The sequence below is a fragment of the Aptenodytes patagonicus genome, chromosome Z (assembly GCF_965638725.1).
Source record: "Aptenodytes patagonicus chromosome Z, bAptPat1.pri.cur, whole genome shotgun sequence".
NCBI classification, from domain to species: domain Eukaryota; kingdom Metazoa; phylum Chordata; class Aves; order Sphenisciformes; family Spheniscidae; genus Aptenodytes; species Aptenodytes patagonicus.
This window is the reverse complement of record NC_134982.1, coordinates 28,065,571-28,090,041: the sequence shown is the minus strand read 5'-3', so window position 1 is coordinate 28,090,041 and position 24,471 is coordinate 28,065,571. Positions and strand designations below refer to the sequence as shown.

Genomic DNA, 24,471 nt, shown 5'->3' with positions numbered 1-24,471 from the left:
CCTTCATGTTCTTTCTTAACTAGAAGATCTATCAATACTTGACTTTTTGCTTCATTACATTTCTGTTGGGTTTTAATTCAAATCATCGCAACACTAATTTTAATATAGTCACAACATGTTTCCTGTCCAAAGGTAAAAAGTGCATCAGAAGAATGAAGGACACGTAGTCTGTTATTTCTGTTCCAACCGACTAATCTAATTTCTAAACTTTCTTTGTTCTTCTCTGGAATTAAGCTACATTTTCAAATGGAAAGTGCTATATGAAAAATGATAATGAGTTGACACTGAATGCCAGCCTGATTTTAATCAGAGTCTGTCACAAATGATAAATGATATAGTAACTAAAACTAATCGGCTGAAAACACCATTCTTGTGACCAATAAACAAAGAGAATTCATTAGCTAGTAAGTCTTTTCCTGTGATAAACACAATTAGCTTTTGCTCTCCTTTCTCCTAAAGATGTGATTCCAACAACTTCATTGGCGAGAGAGTTTAATTCCTACTATTTCATAGGCAGCATATTTTGGGTGTTCCTATTCCTGCTATTAGTCTTGTAATAAGAAAAATACTTAGCTAATCACACCAGGTTTAATTAGAGCAGAGCCAGGTCTGTGTTTGGAAGGCTTTGCCATTTTAACAGTTCTTACTGCCATACAACAATTAAAGAACTCCTTTTCAAACTGTTGCCCCTATAGGTGAAGTCTGCCAGCAAAACTGCCCTTTTTTAGTCGTAGCTTTTTCCACACCTTCATGTGAAATAAAAGACATCACAAAAATGATGATGTATTGCTACATCTGTCTTTTTTTTGTTAGCATAATGACGTTATTTGGTAGAATTATCCTAAAAAAGGCTTACAGCATTGTTTTAGTCTAGTAAAATTGAGGTAGAAAGTTACTGCTACTAATACACTTCGTCATTGACTTTTTCTATTAATGACTTGATTGACAGTCATGATTAAAGACCTAGGAGTTAAATGAGAGTCAGTAGGAAGGAGGATGTTCAGAAATAAGAAAAACTACTGACAATTTGTTTATACCTGTTTTATGTACACAGTAATTGCAATTGCATCTACAGACACAGGAGTAACAAACATATACTTTCAGTTAGATATCTAGCTGTATAACTGGCAATGTAATTGTTGTGTTCATGTTAAACCATTTTGTGAAACCAGATTTTAACACTTGGACCAGTATGTTTTGCACTTGAGCCTGCCATGGTGCCCAGTGTGTTGATCTGGAGAAATAAAGGTTCTTTAAAAAATTCTTTCTTTCCAGCTTGTTGGTACCAGCAGGTGCTCATTTGTTCTAAGAGACTGAGTTTCTGGAGCATGATCTCCCAATTTCCAACTGTAATGTCAAATTACATGTAATAATGATTTTACAAGGCTATTCCATGAATGTCATGACATTGATTTTGGTTGATGGTTGAGGACAAGTAATAACAGAAATATTATCAAAGAAGTTGTATTACCAGTTGTGGACAGTAGCTATGTGGAGCTATTTGTCTTATTAATGCTTTTTCTGAATGATAATATTCTAAAATCAGCTAATCATTAATTACGTCTTCAGAATGCCTTTAAGGAATCACTGTTTCTGGGGTTGAGATTTTTTAGACCTGTATAGCTGCATCAGCTTGACCTGTTGCTCTTTCTAACCTATGAAGGTAGACTGACAGAAATTATTTGTATTGGGCAGGTTTATTATGATGAAGTTTAAATCAGTAACCTTTGAAGATTCACTTTTTAAGAACTGTGTGTTTGAAGACATTACTTCACTGAACACATACTTCAGAAACTGTACTTTCGTGAATACCACCTTCTACAACACAGGTATTATGAGAAAAAACATCCATTGTTCAGCTGCATGTTCTCATCTTGTGTTTATAACTTCTGGATTTCTAATAAGGCATACAAGGAGCCCTCTTGTAGGGAATAAAAAGCTATAAAAAGCAACAGGCCTCCATAATGTTATAACAGAGAAGTGAAAGAATCACACCCACACTGGAGATACTGCAGGCCTTAATATTGAATCAGATAATAAACATCTCTTTGATTGTAATAATCTCTAAAGAGATTCAGTCTGGAGAAGAGAAAATTTATTTACTGCTTAACTGGTAGCTTTAACTAGTGTATTTTTACTTAGTCTAAACGGGACTAGTGAAATACTATGTTCATTGAGCTTGCTGTGGCATGGGAATCTGAGTTCAGGATTCAAACTACCCTCCACTCTCCTAAGTATTCTAACAAAAACAGGAATGCATATTTTCATACGTTTAAACAGAAGACTTTTTTTTTCAGTTTAATAAAACATAACTGAAAGTAGAACATGGCCAACTAAGCTTGTTGGAAAGATGGGGCACTTCTTACCGTTTTCCTGTAACTCCAGCAATCGTATTAATAATAGAGTTAGGTTTCAGAGCAAGCAACACCTAGCTTGCTTTGCATGGTGTGGAAGGAAGGTATTCTTGATTCAGGGTTATAAGGCTGACAGGAAGAACAGAAAGAAAGTGGAAGGATGGGGAGAGATCTCCAAAATTGTAGTGGAAGAAGAATGGCCTGAATGGTTGTATGTAGTAACTCATCCATGTTCGAGCTGAAGACCACGAGGCCTTCTCAGAAATGAAAATTAGTTTAATCTGAATTCTGTAGGAATGTTTTGCTTTAAAGGAAGTCAAACCAAACTGAGCACGATCAGCAGTCTCATCTGAAAGGCTGTCTGGTGTGGAAATGGAAGGTCTGATACCTAGCAAGATGGAGTGATAGAAGTTTGCAAATACCTGGTGCTTTTTATGCAAGACCAGCTGGTGCTGAAAAGCCTTAACCAAATACAGTCCAAGCAGAGCTGAAATACATTAATATAACTTGCCTAATTCCAGGCCTTAGTTGCTCTTTTTCATGAGCTTTGCATGATAAACAGGTATCAAAATTAACAGCAATTACTAGTCCCATTATAAGAAGCAGTGAAAGCTCCGAGTTGTCATTAAAGTTGCCTAAACTTGAAATGTTTTTAATCAAAAGCCGCACATGGAGTTGGCTGTTAGCTGAAATGTTTCTTTTTCTTCTTTCCACAGATCTTGAGCAATATAAATTTGTTAACAGCGAATTGATAAATTGCACATTTTTCCACATCAGGACAGGATGCCAGATTTCTTTCGATGACGACTACAGTGCCTACTGGATTTACTTTGTTAATTTCCTGGGAACTTTGGCAGTGTTACCAGGGAATATTGTGTCTGCTCTCCTGATGGATAGAATTGGACGGTTAACAATGCTAGGTAGGGGCTTCACTTTAAAATGGGGAACACCACCAAAACCTAAAGATCTCCCAATAAAGTAACATGTTCTCTTTTTAAAGGATTTTGTTCAGAGAGATGCAAAACATTCCTTCTGCAGACACTTCGTTTATGTGGCATCATAGGTGTCATTTTAAAAAGCCCTCAATTTATAAACACTAGGAACAAAGGGTTCTGTAACCAGTTCTGCTAGGCCACATTATCAGTCATTGCTCTTCCACGCTGATATTACAAGACCGTTATTTAGGCATTTGGGATGAGATTTTGGAGAGTGCTGACCATTGGCTTGTCTTTGCTTCAGCTGAAAGGAAAGTGAGATGTGCACAGGTGACCCTCCTGCTAGTGGAGCAGCTCCTCGGAAGGGCCAGCAATCCTTTGCCTGTTATCTATTTTGCAAAGTAACACATTTGAAAGATACCTCCTGTGAATTACCTGCAATGACAAATCTGTTTCCAATTTGCTTAAATAACTATGTGGTAGTTCATTGTGTTAATTTTCTAGGAGAATATCTCTATACAAATGCAATTCCCGCTCAGTGTTTCTATTGCTACAATATATGAATGAGTTTCATGTAATTGCAGAAGGTGATGAACAAGGAAGAATGGGGGTAGATTTCCCCAAGCAGCTTACTTTGGGACTTCAGAGAGGATTCTAGCTTAATACTTTATGATATATCCTAATCTTTGAGGAGTTACGGTTTTTTTCTATGAGCCCCTTACATTTGTCTGCCTGACTAGTCTTACCAGCAGAGGAGGCCTCTTTAGTTTTTAACTCAGATATATGGGTTATTTAGCTACACTGTGTGAATAGAAACATTAGACAAAACAAACAAAGATCATTCTTTAAATACAGCTCACCTGTCTTGTACCTAGGTGGTTCCATGGTTCTCTCTGGCATCAGCTGTTTTTTCCTGTGGTTTGGGACCAGTGAATCCATGATGATAGGTATGCTGTGCCTCTACAATGGCCTCACCATCTCAGCATGGAACTCTCTAGATGTCATTACTGTGGAGCTGTATCCTACAGACAGAAGGTATGTGCACACACCTCTCCTAACCTCACTGACACTATCTCTACGTACCAGCAGAAATGGTAAATAGAAATGGTTATGTATGAGCTTTACAGCGGTAGTGGTGTTTTGAGTGGGCTGAACAAATAGTTTGTCTTATGAATAGCAAGCATTTTGAGCTATTTGGTATGTATTTTGCATCAAAAACCACCTAATCAGGAAAATACCACAAATGTAGTATCTTATGAAAAATGAAGGTCTAACTGCTACTCTCATTTAAAACACAGGTAATGAGTAGTATTTCTGAAAACAGTACTAGAATATTTCTGGGTTTCCCCTAGTGGCTATGAAGGCAGTAGTTGGTCCAAAATAGCAATATAGCTGCATTTGTCTGTTGGCTGTGAAATGGTGGGGATGATAATAAAAATCACTGTCTGGAGCTGAACAGCATCTTCTGGAGGAGATTGTGGGCTTGAACCATGCTGAGCTGTTAACCAGTCTGCTATGAATGTGTATGCAGGGTTGCTAGGAGTGTACATACTGAGCATTAAGCAGATACAAAAATGTCTCGGGCACTGCTCCTGACTCTTCATGGCTCTTGCAGGAAAGCTCAGGACAATTTTCATGTCCTGCAAGCATTGCTGCTAGACAACATGGGAGTTTTTTTCAGATACAGGGTACTTTTTAATGCTGATGTTATGTCACTTAATGGACTGAAGGAAGAACAGTCGAGTCATACGCTGTTGTATGTCGAGTGTAAAAATGTAAAAGCTGCATTTTCTTGAATAGACTGGGATATTTCTCCCCCTGCCCCTCCCTAAATAAATTTGCTGTAAAATTGCCCAGATTCTCGCCAAAGGACAGTGTGTTTTCTCCTGTCACAGTGCTATTCATTATGTCATTCACTAGAAGTTTCAAATATGGTGAAAAATATTTCCAGTTTATAAATGTGTAATGCCTTGCTGGCAGGTCTAAGTTTTTGGGCAGAGGTGCAACTGGCTATAGTATTGTCCATCAGGAGAGGAAGACTGTAGACTGGCTTCTCTGTTTTCTTTTCATTGGCATTTTAAAAATGTATGCTGCTTCACACAAGAAATTGATGTCCGTTTTTGTGGTTGTATCGAATAACCATACTAGGCTACTTATGAATCCAAAGCACTAAGCTTTAATATTAAGCACTACTGTTTTTATTATACCTCAGGAAATTGTTCTTCTGGCAAGAATTACTCCATCATCCAAATTCTATGATATAATTCTAATAAATATCCTTTAGAAATAGCTATTTTGGTGTTCCTGAATGTAACAGCCACAAATATTTTCTTAAAATGAAGTAAAGAAAAATAATTGGAAAAACCATTGATGTTAATGGAAGCAAAAATAATCATCATTACTAGGAATGATAAAAGGAATGTAACTGATATCTATTCCAGAGCATCTGTATTTGTAGCTAATAGTTGTTTTTAATAGTTTATGCTAGCTTTGGGATTGTAGCAAATTCTTCCCCATTTTTCTTTTTTAAAAAGCTTATGTGTTCAATAATAGCCGTCTGGAATTCCACCTCAGAAATTTACTTGCAACTGGGTTGTTGGGGTTTTTTGCAACAACTCAGATAGAAAACTTATCACTTTATATTATTGATGTAAAAAAGGCTGATACACCGAATCTACCTGTGCCAGGAGAGACATTTCTGATATATACTGTAGATGAGATTTTTTTCCCCAAAGTTCCAAAAACGATGGAACCATCACTGCCAGTTATTGACAGCTGGGTTATAAGGAAACAAGCAATTCTAGAAGTCACTTCCTAGACACTTTTTTTTAGACTGAGGCAAAACTTCTTCATGTTTCATAGAACTATTGGAAAATTAATACCTGCAGGGACTCAAATAACTTGTTTCCCATACTTTTTTTCCCTGACATTTTTTTTTATCCAGTTTAACAGCCACCATTGCCCACCTCTGACGGTCCTGTCTTTCCTTCTAGGACTCCTCTGATCTCCATAGCCTGGCATGACTTGCCACAGTTGTCAGGAATATCCAGGCTCTGCGAGTAGCTGTAGGGCTGAACAGCCTTTCCAGGCATTTATGGTACACGAAGCTGCCTGATCTGTTTTTGCATACAAGGTCCTTCATGCTTAAGATGATGTCCTCTTTCACTTTAAAGCTGCATCCAGAGTGAATCTGGTCCTGAAACTGGCTTCCAGTTTCCCCTCAAAAGGCAATCCAAGCACAACAACTTTGCTCACTCTGTCACTATTTTACTGTTCCAACATGTACTTTTTTTCCTACTCTGAACCAGTGAAATGACCACAAACCAGCAGCAAAGTGCAGCTGGAGGTTGGGCTGGAAGAAAAGTGTGTGGAAGGAGGCCAGTTCGTGCTACCACGCACAAGAGACCAGGCTGGGCAGCCCCTCCTTTTCCTCCTGCACAACTCCTCTTGGAGTCCAGCCAGTTGCCAAACCACTGGCACTTTGCCAGTGTCATGCAGGGTAGTACAAAAGGTGTTTCATAAATTGTACTCCAGGTTATTTAGGGATCATACTGGCTTTTTGCCAGGTAGGGGTATGGTGAGCAATTTGGAAATGTGTGGTGTATATGATACACGACACACATTTCAGTTTCCTCTTCATCAGCTGTCTGCAGGGCAATGTTAAGGTTGCTTCAAAAACTTAACAGATTTGGATTCCGTATGCACTCACACTCATCTACGTATTTACATTTTAATTTACTAATGCCTGTATTTGAGGTAATTAAGTAGTTTGTCCTAAATTCTTGATGACTACTTTCAAATTTTATGCCATTATAACATAGCTTTTGCCTGCAAATTCTTTATAAAATCTCAGTTGATTTGCACAACTGCTAAAATAAGATGTTAGAGACTGTATAGTTTTCAAATGGTTCTCAGGTAGATGATGAAGTTGTGTTAAAAGGTGAAGATATGTTACTACTGCTAGTCATAGGTAGGTTTCTGTCTTGCAGATGACAGCATGGTGGGAAAGAATAATGATTTGATAATTTTTTTTTTTTTTTTTTTACTTTTCAATACACAAATTTTAAAGGACACTCATGACGACTAGCTATAAACTAGCTGATTTCCAGCAAGCATGTTAGTTAATCCAGCTCCACAATGTAAAGAACCTGTATTAATCCATCTGTTGTCTCATCTTTTCTCATCTTTTGCCTTATCTTCTTAATGGCCTGTGCTATTCTGGACTGCTCAGCAGTCAGCAGGTTCTGAAAAGTCTTTGGTTGGTCGTGACTCTCTTGAGAGCCAAAACAAACTATTCTATAGCCATGGAAGCTCTGCTCTGAAGGAGAGATATTAGTCTTGTGAACATTTTGGGTGCTCCTAGAGTGCTTTCCTACTCTTTCATAAACTTTCCGTATTTTCCAAACACTGCTTTGAAAGGAGGTGATGTAGAAATTGAGGCACACAGGAAAAAGACATTGTTAAAACTGACTTCAGGTACCCAATTTGACATGCGTGGTACCAACAATCCCAGTCACTGAGCATTTTAGAAGAGGGAATGAGCTGAAAGTGTAACTTCCATTGCAGCTGTAAGTGCTCAGCACCTCAGCAACACAAACCTGAAGGTGCTAAGCTGAGCAGCCAGAAAATGTGAAATGCATACTTAATGACCATTTAGTTAGCTTTAAATGACTTGTTTGCATCATATACAAATTCTGCGGCAGGGGTGTGGATTGTATCCTTTTTCCTGACAGCACTCAACTACCTTAACCATGAGACTGCTTTCTCATCTTGCAGTTCCCAGCCTTATTCATAGAGCACCTTCCAACTTCTGCAGCAGATGAGGGAAACCAAGTTTTTTTCACTACATTTATGGTTTACCCCTTAAGCCCTCTTTGTTCTGTGCATTGGCAGAGTGATGTGGAAAAAAAATACTGTACGATGAGGTAATTATGGCTTGTGTTGTAATGTGTGTGCCCAAGGGGCTTGCAATAACATTGCACAGTTTCCTAGCTCTGCCTGTAATATAAATATGAATGGAAAAGAGTGAAAATTCTCTGAAGAAGTAACATTTAGGAGATTTTTATGACTTCAAAATGCAATCGTTACTTTCACATAAATGATACATATCTTCTTGTGAACTAACTTGGGAAGCACCAACTTTATAAACTAAGAGTCTTGTCAAGGAGTGGACACAACAAATAAGCCAAACCTAAGCTGAAAGTGGAATAGAAATAGGTCATCTCCCGCAGAATAAATCAAGGTCAGATTGCATCAGGTAACCAACAATTCATCAGTTTTACTACAGCTGCCAGACATATGGGTTTGAATCTTGGCCACGAATATTTAGAATTCAAGGTGTGCTATAAAATGAAGTCATCCTATTTTGCCCTTTTTTAATACCTCAGAAATAAGCTCATAAGGGTTTGGTCATAATTAAGAAGTCACCTATCTTCAGTTCATTATATTTATCTTTTTCTTTTCTTTAGCCCTGAGAATCTATTCCCAGAGCAATAAACATTATTCACAGGGTAACTTAAGTCCAACTTTTTATTGCTGTGGCTGTCAGTAAAGAAGCTTTCTATTCTTTTGAGTCCTAACAGCAGTCATCGACTTACAGTAGACTTCCTGACAGCTATTTTCTACTGCCATCCTGTGGATGTGGTTCAACAGCATTTTGCTGAAATTTCATATTACTGTTTTTAAGGCATGATATGCTGAACCTGTGCAATGCCTTAGGCAGTAGTCCAAGGCAGGAAGGCAAATTCCACAGTTTTACTTGCACATCAAGTGCTGTAATCGGCCAAGCTATGATATGCATCTTTGTACTCATTTTTTAAAAGATCTTGAAAGGTCTGGACATTAGAAAATTGTCCACAGTACATTCAGAAACTCTGTTTCCATAGCCTTTGCATATTATCAACACCCATAAAAGTGATATTCAGAGTTTTTTGTAAAGTGCTGGACAGGCTCAGCACTAGCTCTGGCAAGAAGGTTACCAAAATCTGTGCTACACGTTTAGTAGCACTCCGCTGCAGGACAATGACGTTTTTAGGTGCTCTGACTATCAGCAATGGAAAAGTGGGCCTGAAGTATTTTATGTAGGAATATAAGAACCTGGTCTAAGAAGGACCATATGTGGCAACCAGGAAACAAGCCCTTTTAATCTAAAGGCTTGGATAATCCCTCTATTTTTAACTGTTTGGACTCTTGCCATTTTTATGTGGGGCTTGGGTGAAAGGAAGCTAAATGTTTTTCTTCATCGCAGCTTTCCCAGCAACAGCAGTAAAATGCATTGGGGAAAATTCCTTCTCTCTAACATCCAGCTTTCTCTCAGACCTGACACTTTTATAAGACTTCTGCATTTTTTGCCTATCAGTACTAAAATCCATAACTTTTTTTTAAGACAATCTCAGGTTGATTCACCAGCATTATCTTACTGATGTGCCTGAAGGATTTATTGACATTCTGTAGCTGGACAAAGGATTCTTGCTACCGAACTCCCTTGACCAGTAATAAGGACTGCTCATGGAGTCAAAAAGACATTTTTGTGCCAGTGCTTTGCCCAGTAACTGATCACCATAATGGAAATTGGTGTATATAGTAATGGCCTTATGCCTTTGGAATTTTTAACTTAATTCATTCATGATGCTGAGATGACACACCACATATCTTTGATCATTTGCAGACTTTCCGTACACTCCAGCACTTTCCTGAAACACTGTAGCAAGACTGTACTAGTGCTGCAAGAGAAGACTATGCTTGTATATGTATGTGAATTGCAACATATTTATTGCCTGCTATTTTTACGCCCCTGGATTCAGTAGAATTAATTATAAAGACATGAATTAATACAGGTTTTAGTTGATTTGAATCACAAACACTGCTCTAAGAAAGATGTTTAAAAAACGAGTCTGAATTTGCTATCCCTAGAGCTCAACAGTTTTCTCAATGATTTCATTCTGACTATTAGTATACAACAAATTCACATTCAAACACAGTAGTAAAATTGAAGGATATGAAGGCAGAAGGTTGAACAGTGACAACGCTTTTCAGGTACAGGTCGCAACAACATTTTACTTAAGCCTGTAAAAATCTTACTGTTCCTGCCAACGATGTGCATGTTTTAGGCAAAAGGACATGCCTGAAAACTGCTTAAAGATCAAGAGATTGAACTTCTGCTGAGTTGGTCATTTTGCATCATCAGGACAGCCAAAGGCTATTAAAATGGGCTTACTTTGTCTTACTCTTCTTTGTTTATAATTTGATAACATTAATGGGATTAGTCTAATAACGACCCCTTACAATTGGAAAAATTGAATAAGTCCATTTCACAAAGCAGAACTGGTTGTTCAGTGCCAACAAATTACCTTGATTTTGCTCACAGATGAGAGATATTGTATTACAAAATTACTTTACACCTTAATAAGGCAATCTTGGGTATATAATCTGTAATAGATCTAGATCACAGTGGCAGCCCTGAAGGTGCTATCTGTAGATACCAGCACATGAAAAGAAATAGTCCAAATCGCTCAGAAAATTATGTTCAGACCCCTGTTATAACTAGTTAATATAAGCAAATAGCATCTGTGAAACAGCTTACCTTTATAAGGCAGTATAAAACAACACTGAATATAAGTAAAGCATCCCCATATGTTTTGTGCTATTACCTTTCCAAAGATTTCCTGCCTGTATCTATCCAAATTTGCTTTAGCTATATCTATGTATTCTTTGGGGAGTTCTGGTATCTCTCTGAATATACTGAGGCTGTTGATGACTAAGTGTCTGTTTTCTCTATGTGAACACTGCTTTTTTCCTGTTACTGTTATTTGGGGGCAAGTTTGGTTTTACATCAGTACTGGTAGCTGAAGAAATTGTATTTACATGTGCAGACACTGATCACAACTAGTCACCTCCGTAACTTTAGAAATACTTTCTGTGCGTAAACGAGGCCAAAATTAGAGCAGTTCTGACTCTTTTCCTCTCCTTCTTCCCCTGACTTGTTCAAAATAGCTGCAGCCTGTTATCCTGTCACATAAACTCTGTTTTCCAGGCTGGCTGTGCTGTCTTTAACCTCTTCCTATCTGTTTGCAACAAAGTCTGTTTTACCACAGTCATTCCTCTTCATGCTCCTCCTTTCTATCTGCACTCTTATTCACCCTAGAAGATGCATCAGTCTGGAGCTCTTTCCCTCTCAGGAGCTTCTCGCCATTCTGGTCAGCTTCCTCCAGATATTCTTCTGATGTTCTGCTTTATCTGCCCTTGTAGTACAGATGTTTCTTGGTAGAGATTCGATCTTCTTCTCACAGGCTTTGAAAGATTACTCCAGTAGTGTGGCTCTTTGCTGCTTCCTTCAGTGCATCTCCCACTCCTCCTTTGGACTGATTCCTCCAAAAGTCTTCCTTAAAATGGGCAAGTTTTAACTTTCTCATTTCTCTTCTGAGGAAGGCATTTTCAAGGAACTGCTGCAAATGTTTCTCTGTCAGAAATCTTCACAAGCAACACTTCCAAAGTTTCCTTATCTGCTCTCAGCATTGTGCTCTCAGGCAGCCCTCACTGGTCTGCACTGTTGGACATCAGAGCATGTCACTTTGGAGGTGGTTATCTCCAGGATGTGCACGCTTAGCTTTTCTTGGCAATAAGTAAAAATATGTAAACTGCAGGTTTAATCAAATTTAGAAAAAAAAGCACGTAAGGGCTTTGAACAATCAGGAGGCATATCTGAGTCTCTTCTGCTTGTTTTTTCACACTGTTTCTGGTAGTTTCTGCTCTGCTGTCAGAATGACCGGTCTCTCCTTCCTTAGACATCACTGATCCTTACTGTCATGCAATATCTAGATGAGTGTCACATTTTGCACAAAGTGGAATTATGATTATTTCAGGCAAAGTAATAATTACTTTGCTAAATCTCAGGTATTTTAAAGAGACCAAAACACTGCTGTCAATTGCAAGAGACATACAGCCAAACTAATAATAAATTTATTGTGATTATAATCTCCCAGCAAAAGAGACTAACTTGTGCCTTGTCCTGGGGTCAGAAAAGGCATATAATACACAGAGCTGACACTGGAACACTAAGTATCAACTCTTCTGATTTTAATTCCACAATGTTTTAGGCGAAGAGGTTTGACTTTGGTCTGTAACGATGAACAAATGAATATTTAACATTAATGGAAAAAAACCTTTTTGAGGCTATATTAACTAGTCTGTTCCACGTCTTAATTCTGTTCTGCAAACATCCTTTTAACTGATTTAAGAATTTGACAGTCAAAATACCATTACTTCAAATTAGTAATCTTGTTTTTTCTGAATTTCTGAATCTTGTTCAGATTCTGGAGTTGACTCAGTGGGTTAACTAGAGTTCTGCTTCTTAGAGCAAACTACAGCAATTTAGAAATATACCAGAAGGATCTAGACCTACCTTCATCATGATTTTGGTGTAGGTCCTCAAATATATGAGGACTGGTATAATTCTGAAGCACAGCATGTCAGATAGTCAGGGCAGAGACAGTGCTGAAACCCCCTATATCCTGGTCAACTGTGCTAGACAGAAGCTTTTACCTCTCCCCCAGTATAAGAATTTGATGTAGGACACCAAAGGGCCTGACTGATCAACACTATTGAGATCCAGCGGCCAGATTTGCAGAAAAGCAGAAGAGATGAACTAGTGACACTCTGGGCTGTGGCCATGTCCATTGGTTGCTTGAGGAGAGAATCTTTTCTCCCTTGATACCATGGTTTGCTGTTATCAAAATCAAAAAAGAGTTCTGTGAAGAACATTGAGAGTTTATATTCTTGTCCTCCGCTGGGATCAAGTCTGCTTGCTTCAAGTTGATTCTCTGGGCTGCTCTTTAGGAGCTCCAGTAGAAGTTTCTCAAACTTACTTCCTAGGAATTCAGGCTACATTTGAGCACAGGACTTCTTCCTTTCCTTCACATGCATCTCAGTACTGTAACTAAGGCTCTTTTTAGTCACTCAGACCATTAGCATTTCTGTTAATCGCTGCTGTTTAGACTGGGGGCTTTTTCGTTCTAATGGCAGTATTTCATATTAACAAAAAAGGAAAATTTTGTTCTGAATAGAAGTTTCTATCTTCCTGATTCTTATTATTTTATTTGAGTGAGCACACTGTGACCTCTGCATAGTCCTCTCTTTTGCTTCTAAGAGATTTGAGAAATATTAGAGATTCTACTATTGTACAGATATTTTTGTTAGGATGCTTTTGGTAGGACAAGGTTGTTCTTGCAACTATGAATCATACAGTCATGTCCAAACACAATTTATTAAAATGATGGCAGTTTGCATAATACATCTATGCATGGCTTACCAAGCATCTAAAATACTTAATCCAGACTACTAAAATCACACCACTGCAATGCAAAAGCCCCTCTGAGTTGCCCAGGTCACGCTTTCTGTTGACAATCTATTTCCTTTCCCTTTTTTCCAAAGTTTCTCTGATATGTCTTCTGCACCAAGCAGGGTTTTTTTATGCCCTATTCTCTTTTGCTGTAAGAGACAAACATTCATTACTATTGGAGGTCTCATTAGCCTTTTGAAAAAGCACTGGTTGAACATGTATACCACCTGTAAGAAATCCATTTCTATTCAGTACCCCAAGATGATCATCCTTTTGTTCTGGTGACTTCTTTCCCAAATCACCAAGTAGCTCTCAAAAGATTTCCCACCTCCTGTTTCCCAGTCCAGCATTTTAAGTGTTACTGAATTTCCGTTTGCAAGTCCTTTGTTTTACTGTAGAGGTGCAAAGTTACCTATTCAGTCATTCATTTCACATTTTGGTCCCTGAGGCAGCAGAATGAATTTGCCTCAATAAAATGCTGTAGCACCTGAGCTTTGATTTCATATTATAAAGACAAGCACAAAATCCTTGTTGGATAAGTTCTGTTTAAGATATCGGGGCTATACTGATTTATTCCCACTGAGGATTTGTCTCAAAGGCTTTATTCTTTCACCCATTTTTTAACTTTCTCCTGTTTTCTCTTCTAGGGCAACAGGCTTTGGCTTTTTGAATGCACTATGCAAAGCAGCAGCTGTACTTGGAAACTTAATATTCGGTTCCCTCGTTGGTATCACCAAAGCAATCCCTATTCTCCTTGCTTCTACTGTTCTAGTATGTGGAGGTCTGGTAGGACTTCGGCTTCCTGACACAAGAACCCAGGTGTTGATGTAACTGGAAAAAGCCATTTATTATTTATTTCCTTCTTCGTACAAATGTCGACTCTCCTGACTGATGGTGCAAAGGCTTCAGATTCTCAACGCTTAGTAGAGTGCTCAGATGTCAGAAATCAAACTCAAAAGATACTTTGGAGTGGCAGAGATTTAGAAACCTCTGTATGAAAGTTTTAAATTTCACTTTTGTTTGCTTGCATACGTTGCTATTCAAAACCACTTAACTTCAAACTGCAAAGCTACCTCTTAAAGCACTTTCAGTGACACATCCAGAAAGGTAAAAACCATACTGATAATCAGATATTTAAAATGCAAGCAGCCATATTATTTAAAAATACATGCTAAATTTGGCCATGGCATTGTGAGCTTTTGTAACAGCACAGACGTGCAAGTCAACTACTTAGCGGTATTGGTGCAGAGAATGTTACTATCACATGTATCAATGCATGCAGCATTAATTGAGAAACTCTACAGTCCGCATCAGTACTGAGAATACCGACCTTCTGCGGCTGTGCTTAGATGGTAAAAATTTGTGTCAATGCCTCTTTTTTGGGAAACCTTTTTAGGCAGGTTCAATCTAAAGTAAAGATTACCGACTTCACCCCGTATGCGCTGAGGAGAAGGCAGCAGCTATTGCATGGAGATGAAAAGCCCATACGGGTGAGCAGCAAAGAGAATAACAAAATAAGCACTTTCACTCTTTGCTGCTGATCCTCCAGAAAAATTTTGTTTTCTTCTCACCTGTGGCATCTGGAATATTTTTGCCATTTTAAAACACTGAATTTGTCTTAACCCAGGAGTGAATCAATGCAAATATTTATGTTGTAAATATGAATAAAGGAAGAATCAGGCCAGTGAACCATATGAAAAGTAAGATGCTTTCAAAAAAGTTTGTTTGATATTTACATTTCTAATACATTTTTCTTTGTCACAGAATGGTTACAAAAATATGTGGCTGTAGAATGCCACCTAGTAAATTTAGTCAGGTCATAACTTCAATATAGAGTATAATGGAATTAAAATATCTCCAAAGATTTTTTTAAAATAATATCAAAACAAAGAAAAGCAATAATAAAAAACACCTTCATTATGTCACAGTTTATACACTTCTTTATATAACCATTTTCTCAGCTGATTTTTGATAGTTCTAGAGATATCTCACCATTTAACACTTTCCAATATCTTTCTGAAAGGCCATTAAGAAAGAAGCCATGGCAAGGGAGCTTGCAGGGAGTGCTAATGTCTTCATTAGACCAAGTGCAAGGATGGAGAGTAAATGGTAGTAAATATATTCCTTCTAAGCCATATGCTGTGGGCTGTTCTGGATTACAGTAAAGAGTTCCTCACCAGTCCCACTGCTCTGCAAAAGGCAATGGGATCTCTTTAAAATGTTAGCATTGAAAATTAAAGAGAAATAAATCTATAAAGTTACCAGACAAAAGGGGCAGATCCTTTGATGACAGAAACTGGCATTGCTTTCAGTGGAGCTAAGAGAACTTGTATCAGCTGATGAACTATCTGCAGTTTCAAGTTTCAAAGAATAAATTCGGTATAAAACAGAAGGGAAAAATTATCAGTATTTTTTCTAATTATGTCTAACAACATTTATTAGGTGGTTGAATCATTGTCAAAGAAATTAGGCTTTCAGATAAGGTCATCATGTAGTAGGATAGATTTTTTTTTTTTTTGTTAATTTTTCTCTTGCTCATATACATGAACTTAACTTGGGTAGTAATATCTATCACTGCGTTCTGTGTCAGTCATCGTCTTAGTTGTATTGAAAGAGTCAGTAAAAGTCCACATAAGATCATTCATTACATTTAAAGTTCACTGTTTAATTTACTGATTCTAAAAGTTACATTTTTTCAGTTATTAACAAATGCCTGTGCTACACATTGTAGCATGAAAATGTTAGCCCACGATGTGGTTTTCTGCTATTAACAAATGAGAAAAATGGCTGAATTAAAAAAAGCATGAGTATGGAAAACTAGTGGGCATTTTTTTGATGTTGATAATTTAAATATGATATAGTAAGAAACAAAGTTTAGGAAGTGAGTTTATTCTGCAATATAAACAGTCAAGATATTTGAGATTAAACATTTTATATTTAAGTCTAACTTAAACATCTTTTAAATTTCTAAACTATGTTAAAAAAAAAAAAGGAGGAAGAATTATTTTTTCACCAGGTTCCAGGTTAAGAACAAAATGCTGGCCTTAGTTTTGCATCTGTGGCTTTTGTCCACTAGTCATAGTCTTAATATTATTTCAAGGCTGTTTTCTCCAACGAGAATTATATTTGAACCCCGTTTCTCTGTGCCATTCATTACTAGCATGTGTCCACCTCCTCATACTTACTGCACAACTTATTTTGAAATCTGAAGCCTCTGTACATGTTTGGAGTAAACATCAACAGCAATGGTAAAATATTACATTGTCTTGCTATGCACTGTCCACTTAAAAGTAATATATTCTGTCCACCTCTGTATGCAATTCTGAAGAACATCCAGATCCAACACTTCATGCCACCTGACCAGTGTGGAGGAAATGGGCCACAGAAAAATAAGGTTCAACTTTTGAGGGGTACGGTTCAAGGCTAACACACTAAAATCTCATTACATGTAAAATTATGCTGATTTCAATGCTGGTTCTTATCCTAAATCCTGACTATATCATAAGTATGTGATTAAGTCTGGATGAAGTGGAACATAGCAACAACAGGAATTAGTAAAGATGAAAAAAATTCCCAACTACATGGACTTTGCATCGTCCGGGATTAGAGTGAAAGTGCTAAAGTAGGAAAAGGAAAAAAAGAATAGTAGGTAGGAAAGGAGAGAAAAAGTAAATGGAAGAGACAAACTAAGGAAAAAACATTTCCAACATATTAACCAAAACCTAAAGCTAGAATCTCTCTAGCTGGTGAGCCAGTTGGCTCAACAGATTTGGACTAGTGCACAAGCCAGCATAAAAGCTGTTTGAACAATCAATTGTTTGTGCTTAAGTGCAGTAAATACTTATCTCATAAAGACAAAAGAAGTGAATGCAATTTCAAGCTATAAATACTTGGTTAGATAGGTGCAAACCACAGGCTGGAACAGAAATTCTTAATCTATGGAGATCTGGACACAAATGATACTGAAGTTATGAGCAAAAGTGATTTGGCTGGTCTTTGGTGAATCTGTATTTTTTTTGCAGCTTCCAAAGCAATCTCAGGTAATAAATATTGGACAGTAGGAATTGCACTTCCTTTCTGTGTCTATTCACTTATATCTCATACAAAGAATCACTTAGTGGCCTGTTTAGATCCCTGATACACCACAGAGAACCAAATTTGATAACATTTGTGTATCAGAGCTATCAAACACACATAATCAAAACTGCTTATTTGCCTGTTTTGGTCACTGAACTGACTGACCACTAATTGGAAACTCCTTTCAGTCTAAATTGAAGTAGGTTATAAGGTCTAGCACTCTTCTCCTGTAAAGCTGAAAGGCTCATCCCAACGACAGCAATGACAAAAAGTACAATGGTCCCTGAAGACAGAGAAGATTGACAGCATTTAGAATAGTATTAACCATGATGGTCAACTACTTTAAAATTTGAAAACTGTCACAAAAGAGACCACGTTTTCATTTTTGGCAAAGAAATTTTATTTTAATTAGTTTTACTCCTTATAGGTTTTCTGAAAGTACAGCTTGACTTAGCAGACTCTTATTTCTTGCAATCATCTTACTCATTGTGTTTGTACATTTTAACCAGATTGGCTATATTCACGTTAGCACCTTGTTGGTTGGAAGCATGGACTACAACATTCGGTATGCATTGCATTGATGGCTGAGTACAGGCTCCTAGCAAGGGAACCAGGACTAGGTGTTCGTGGTTTCTGGTGTGCTCAAGGGGGTTGCTCATGAATGATATATTGGGAAGCCTTCCTCTATGCTTGATTTTAGCCAGTGCCCTTCCAGAGGTGTATACTACAAAACTTCAACACAGGTGAAAAAGTGTTAGCCCTCCTTCCTGATGGCTCCAGTAGTCTACCCTTTGTTCATCATCTTAGAAAAGTGGGGCGAAGTAAGACTGCTAGCTCAAGCTCTGCTCTTTTTCTTTTCATGCTATTCTGTTCATTGCATCCCAAATTGCTTTTCTTACCAGAGGGCCAATCTTAAAGGAAGCAAAACCTCACTGCTCCTGCTCTCACTTGCTTCTGACTTCATAGTAACATTCAGTAAGAAGGTTTGCCATGTATCTTTTGCAATTTGGCCATCCCTTTTTAAACCAAGATGGAAAGCAAACTCAAAAGTCCTTCAGAAAATCTCACCCTTTTAAGGCAGCCAGACTGCACATTTCCCTACATATCTAGAAGGCTGAACTAGTACAAGGAGGGGTCTCCTCTCAGAATGGCCCTTGTTGGGTTCCTTCTGCTGTAGGTGCAGATATGGGGGTCTGTGCACCTAGCTCAGCTCCATTTGGAGGAAATGTTATTCTCTGTTCTTGTTTTCTCTTTCTACCGCTATGGAGCCTTATCTTCATGTAACTGCTCTTGAGGCAGAACTGCTGATTCCAATTCTTAGCAATATAATATAGTCCTCAGCCCCTCATATGGACAGCTTCTGTGTGCTGGGCTTTAGCTCTGTTCCCCATTGTGTGTTTTAAAATGATCTTCATTAGTCAGAGAAAGACATTTTCATCCAGTCGCACCCCTTTACCTGAACAAGATGATATCATGCTAATACAACCTACAAGCCATGTTTCCTGTTTAATAACCTGGAAATGCAATTGAAATTTCAATCACAATGTTAAGAAATGAATCCTTGCACTCAGGGGGTCAAAGACACAAGAAGTGAAAACAGAAATGCTCCACTTCCTCTGGAGTCTTGAAAGAAAACACGTTTGGTAACCATATTCTAGAAGAAAACACATCTGAGAGACTGCTTTTCCTCTGCATTACCTGCCTTCTTGTTCATTAAACTCACTGTAAAATATTAGGTATTTGTCTGAATTAGCACTTTCCAATGCTGCTAGTTCAGGAAACAGCATGAAAAGACAAACTTTTGCTCGCGGTTTGGAGGCAAGACAGGGATCAGGTAGTGATGTGGAATTAGCAGAGACATGTTAGCCAGAAAATCTGGAACTCGATTCAGAACCTGAATTAAATAGAAAGCACTAATTTATAATGCTACCTGCAGATCTCCCTTACCTTCACTTACCCTCATCCAGTCTACAACCCATCCATATGCTGAAATCAGCCTCATTTGCTTTCTTCTAATGTTGACAATTTCAACCAAGGGATGCAAAATATTTTTTGATCCATTATCATTATCTGCATTCTTTGTTTTTGTTGCAGTGGTGAATACCCTATTTCTTCCTGCAAAGGAAGGATCCTTCAATATTTAATCCTATTCTAGATGTGTAAGATTATTATATAGAACTTCATCCACATTCAGGACCTTTCTTTGATGCAGTGACTTAGCATGTCAGAAACAGGAAAAAGACAAAATGGGCCTGATTTATTTACTTTTCTTATTTGATAGTAGGTTGAATTATCTCCAAAGACGCTGGCCTGTAACATGTAGCCATGCTTTCTAGCCCTTGAAGGGGCTAGAAACTAGCCCCACATCCTGTCCAACTAAAAATGAATAAAACAGTAATTATTGGCAGTCTCCTCCCACAACATACACACAAACTACATTTACTAGGACCAAAATACTTAGGAAAAATATGGGGGAAAATACAGGTGTAATTGCTTTCTGGGGTAAACTATCTTCCCTGCTTGACAAAGGTCTAGAACATATTGCTCCCTTCTGACCAGTACACAGTCCAATAACCAAAGACTGGAGATTACTTAACAACAAAAGTATTTGGATGAGGATGACCTGAGACAAAAGTATTGTCCTTTCCACCCAGGGTATTCATGAATATATATTTTAATGTCACATAACCGAGAAGATTTGTAGAGATCTTGCCCCTACTCTGGCCATCAACACTTCTGAGCTGTAGCCAGACACGTCAGTCTGCAAGTGAGAGAGAAAAATCGCTGGCAGGCTGGCTTTCACCACTCTCTCCACGGCTAGCCACCTAAGCTCATTTCTCTTGGATCCTAAGGATCTGCTTTTTTGCTTAGCGTCCTACTTTCTAATTTTGGACATCCACCACCTGCCACTCAGTTTTCACCAGTAGTCCTGACCAAGCAAGTTGAAGCTACTTGCCGCTAATGGACAGCACTCATAACTCATCACAAGCACAGTACTCTGCAAGAGTCCGATGTTTTGTGTGTTGTTCCAGCTTCATCTGTTGTCTAGAGCTAGAATTGTCACCTAGCATTTCTCTCTGATAATACTGCATGCTTTCTAACCTATAATACGTCTGCTATCCTCTTAATGTCTGCCTTGTAAATATATGCCTGTCCCTCACTAGCTATGTGATAAAAATCATTTGTGAATCTCATGTAGGCCTGTCCTACCCAGTTAAAAGGTGATCCTTCAAAAGAAGAGGTTCAGGAAAAAATAATGAAACGGAAGCAAATTAAATGTAAACCGTGATGAGTAAGATTTCAAGGCCTAGGGTTCAATTACTTTTATTTTTGTCAGCTGTTTTCCTTAAATCCTAGCCTGCAGCTATATAATACTGTACATTGTAAAGAAGAAGTATTACACACTTAGAGGTGAATACATATAGACACAAACATGGGTGAGTATACACATACATATACATATACACACACACCTCCCTATAACACAGGTGGATGGAAGACTTACAAACCATATTCTCATCCCGTTCTCGATGATAGTGTTACTTTCTGCATTATGCATTATGCTTTGAACACACATAACATCCTGCTCCGTTCCTTGTGCAGAACCCTTTACTTATCCATGCACAAAATTGTTTGGATGCCAAGATTCATCTTAGCTGGCCATCAGCTTTCTAGCATTGGAGGGGAATTGCTGAAACGGTCTGGAAAATGAGCTCTGACTTAGCTGTAGCCTTCCCCCCGCTGCTGCACTGTGCCAAACAGCAAACCAGCACGTTGTGCAGAGGCACTGCTCGTATTCCAGTGACTAGGAGACAGAGCACTCTCAGATACATAAAATCCTAAAAGCTATGAATTTTGACTTATTCAGCTAGAAGTCCTTCAAAATGTTCCAAGTGGATCTCAACATGTTAACTTCCGTGTAACATATGAGAAAATGTCTGTGTCTTCCTGTGTTGCATGTTTTTCATTGTTTCTGCATACATAGCTGCTGTCATGCTTGTAATGGGGCTAAACAATTGTTTGCTGCTGTTCTTATCAGCAATCTTTGACCAGCCTGAAACAGAGCCATTGCCAGGATGTCTTTCAATTAATGATTAACATCCATGAAGATCTTCTACAGTAATTAGTGCTGTATAAAGTAATTGCAGCTATAGTTTGAGCAAATCCAGGGTGAAAATAGCAGCACATACACACAGAGCAGTGAGGGTGGAGAGAGCTCTTTCAAAAGTTCTGGCAGCCGCTACATTTCACCTTCCCTCTTTGCAGGACGTCCACTCTTTCCAGTGTGCTTCCTCCGGTGGGGGACATGCACACATGCTACAGAACTAAGAAATCAGCAGGAGAAAGGGCATATTCCTTCCACAGGACTTAATAATGTACATTTGCTATAGGAAAGCCGACTCTATACTAAGAATAAAAACAAACAAACAAACAAACTCAAGCAGCCTGCAATTCTTTTTTTTCCCCATGTGTTCTGTGAATTGATAAACTGAATACCGGTCTATACCAAACCTTTGGGAGGAGACTATGAAAGGGTAGCAATGCTCACGTAATAGTACTTTTGGAAAGTAGTGAGTCTTTCCAAAAGGAAAATATGCTCACCGAGTGAGACTGTAGCATATAGTTTCTAATTGTGATCATGAATAGACAGTTTAAAGTAGAAAATTGTTGTTCAGATTCAAAGTAGCAATAGATAATACTATCTTCTATTTGGAAATTTGTAAACATAGATTAAAACCAATAGTTTAGAAGGAAAAAAAGAATATTAAAACTTTGAGAATGATCTTACAAAACACAACCTCTCATCATCATTTTCGGACAAACTTTACAGCTCTTTCATGTTTCTTCCTGCCACAGATCCCTTCTGATATGGTGACTGACTTCATTAGTGTTTCACAAGTGAAATGAAAGTTTTTTCTGACATTTGCAACAAAAATGAGAGCAGGCATGAAATTAGTGCTGTAGGAAAGCTAGCTCATTTATAAAGAGTTAAAAAAAAAAGCACCAAGCTGCTAGTGACTGCATTTATTGTCTTCCTAGTGGTTTAGTATCCTGCAAAGTGTTACATGAAACAAGTACTGTGTGTGTAAACTGACCCCTGTTTAAATCAGTGAAGCAATTTGTAGGATCGGGTTCTTAGCTTTCTTTTTCAAAAATATCAAATACATGATTGTGTATACTGTCATGCTGGAATTGCTGGTGTGAGAGAAATGTGTTCATTTAGCCCTTCTTTTTAACATGAATAATTTTAGCTTGGCTTTTTCCTATGAATGTAATGTTTCTCAAACAGTAAAAGGATTTTTAATAGCATCCCATGCTGCAAGCCTAGTAAATCAACTGACAGCTTATTTTAGCCATTTTCTATAGAATATTGTATTAAAAATCCCAGTTAGAACTTTCCAAAAAATTGCTGTGTTACCCTCAGCTGCATAACATTGTGACAACTAAATTGTATCTCATACTTGGCCTCAAATATATGTGACAATATACTATACATAATGAGATTTTTTTTTAAGTGGGCAGTTTCCTTTGCAGTGGAATGACATATGTGCAGAAGTCAGGCATCAAGGATGAGGTACTGAAAGCAGAGCTGTTTGCCTTCACTGTAATTTATTGGCATTGTCAGGTTACTGATTTTCTTTAAAACTTGTTGGCATTTTCTAATGCTGAGCAACAGAAGGAAAACACGTATTCTTCCCTGGTTTTTTGTGAGCTATTTTCTGTCCACGGTTTCTCCTACTAAACTTCCACTCAAATTGCCAACTGCTCTGAGCCAACTGGGAGTACAATTTTTCGAACTGTCGTTAGTGTACAAAAGCGCAGGTGTGTTAGTGTGAATATGTTGTCAAGAAAATCATAACCATTTCTGACATTGTCCATTTCTTAATGCGAGGGATCTTGTACATATTGTATATATGGTAATGAGCTACTTTGAAGTCAAATTCCCATTTGTACATGTTTACTTCCAGATCTGCTAATCTGCAACAAGATCTTGGCAATGGTCCTGACCTCTCTGTTTCTTTCTTTCTTTGTTTTCTTTACTGCTGTGTGTGATCTCCTGTAAACCAGGTTACAGTCATCACTATTGTATGTATGTGTTTGCATGTGTGTGCCTTGATAAATTCTCTCTTTTGGAGTCCTGAATTTTTCATTTCAAGTCCAGCTGGTACAATTGTGAACGCATCTTTCCAGTATGCTCCTCTGTGTCAGATTGCCAACTTCCAAAATGTTTGACCAAGTGTTTTGATTAAGTCCCCTGAAGAAAGCTGTCTGTATACTTGTGAAAGGGCATGCTCTGTGTAGGATGACTGTGTACAGTATAAATCTTTAAAACGTGGAAGTGTTTATAAATTTATCTGCCAAATATTTATCATATATGTAACAAATGCAAAGTTATTTAGTGTACACCAGATTAATAAAGGGGCATTTTTTGCTCCACTATATTCAAATAAAGATTTGTTCTCTGCAATGAATACATATCAGGTGTGATGATAGCCAGAACATCATCCTTCACTACCCACGGAATACTGAAAACAGTTGTTTTACCTTAATTAGTTCTTTTACAAAGGCTCTTTATGTATCTCATCTTTAGTGCCTATAATAGAGGTTGAACATGTATTAAAAGAAAACATAGAACAAGTTAATAAAGTTAAAGAAATGTAAATGATTATTAAAAAAGACAGAGTAAAAGTTGCTATGGTTGCAAGAGATAAAGTTCTTTAGTTAACCATCTGGGATTCATATTTTTATGGTATATAATTGCACAAAA

General features: G+C 37.8%; 1 protein-coding gene across 3 annotated transcripts in view; it reads left to right on the top strand.

The window, feature by feature from the left end:
- The window catches only part of SV2C (synaptic vesicle glycoprotein 2C), a 124,309-nt gene extending 100,134 nt beyond the window's left edge, over positions 1 to 24,175 (top strand). For all 3 annotated transcript variants that reach the window (XM_076362022.1, XM_076362023.1, XM_076362024.1), the window contains 4 exons: positions 1,696 to 1,829; positions 3,071 to 3,274; positions 4,165 to 4,324; positions 14,273 to 24,175. In XM_076362022.1, coding sequence (XP_076218137.1) covers positions 1,696 to 1,829; positions 3,071 to 3,274; positions 4,165 to 4,324; positions 14,273 to 14,456 — 682 coding nt within the window. In that variant the 3' untranslated portion in view covers positions 14,457 to 24,175. The remainder of the gene's footprint in view (positions 1 to 1,695; positions 1,830 to 3,070; positions 3,275 to 4,164; positions 4,325 to 14,272) is intronic.
- Positions 24,176 to 24,471: the final 296 nt, after the last annotated feature.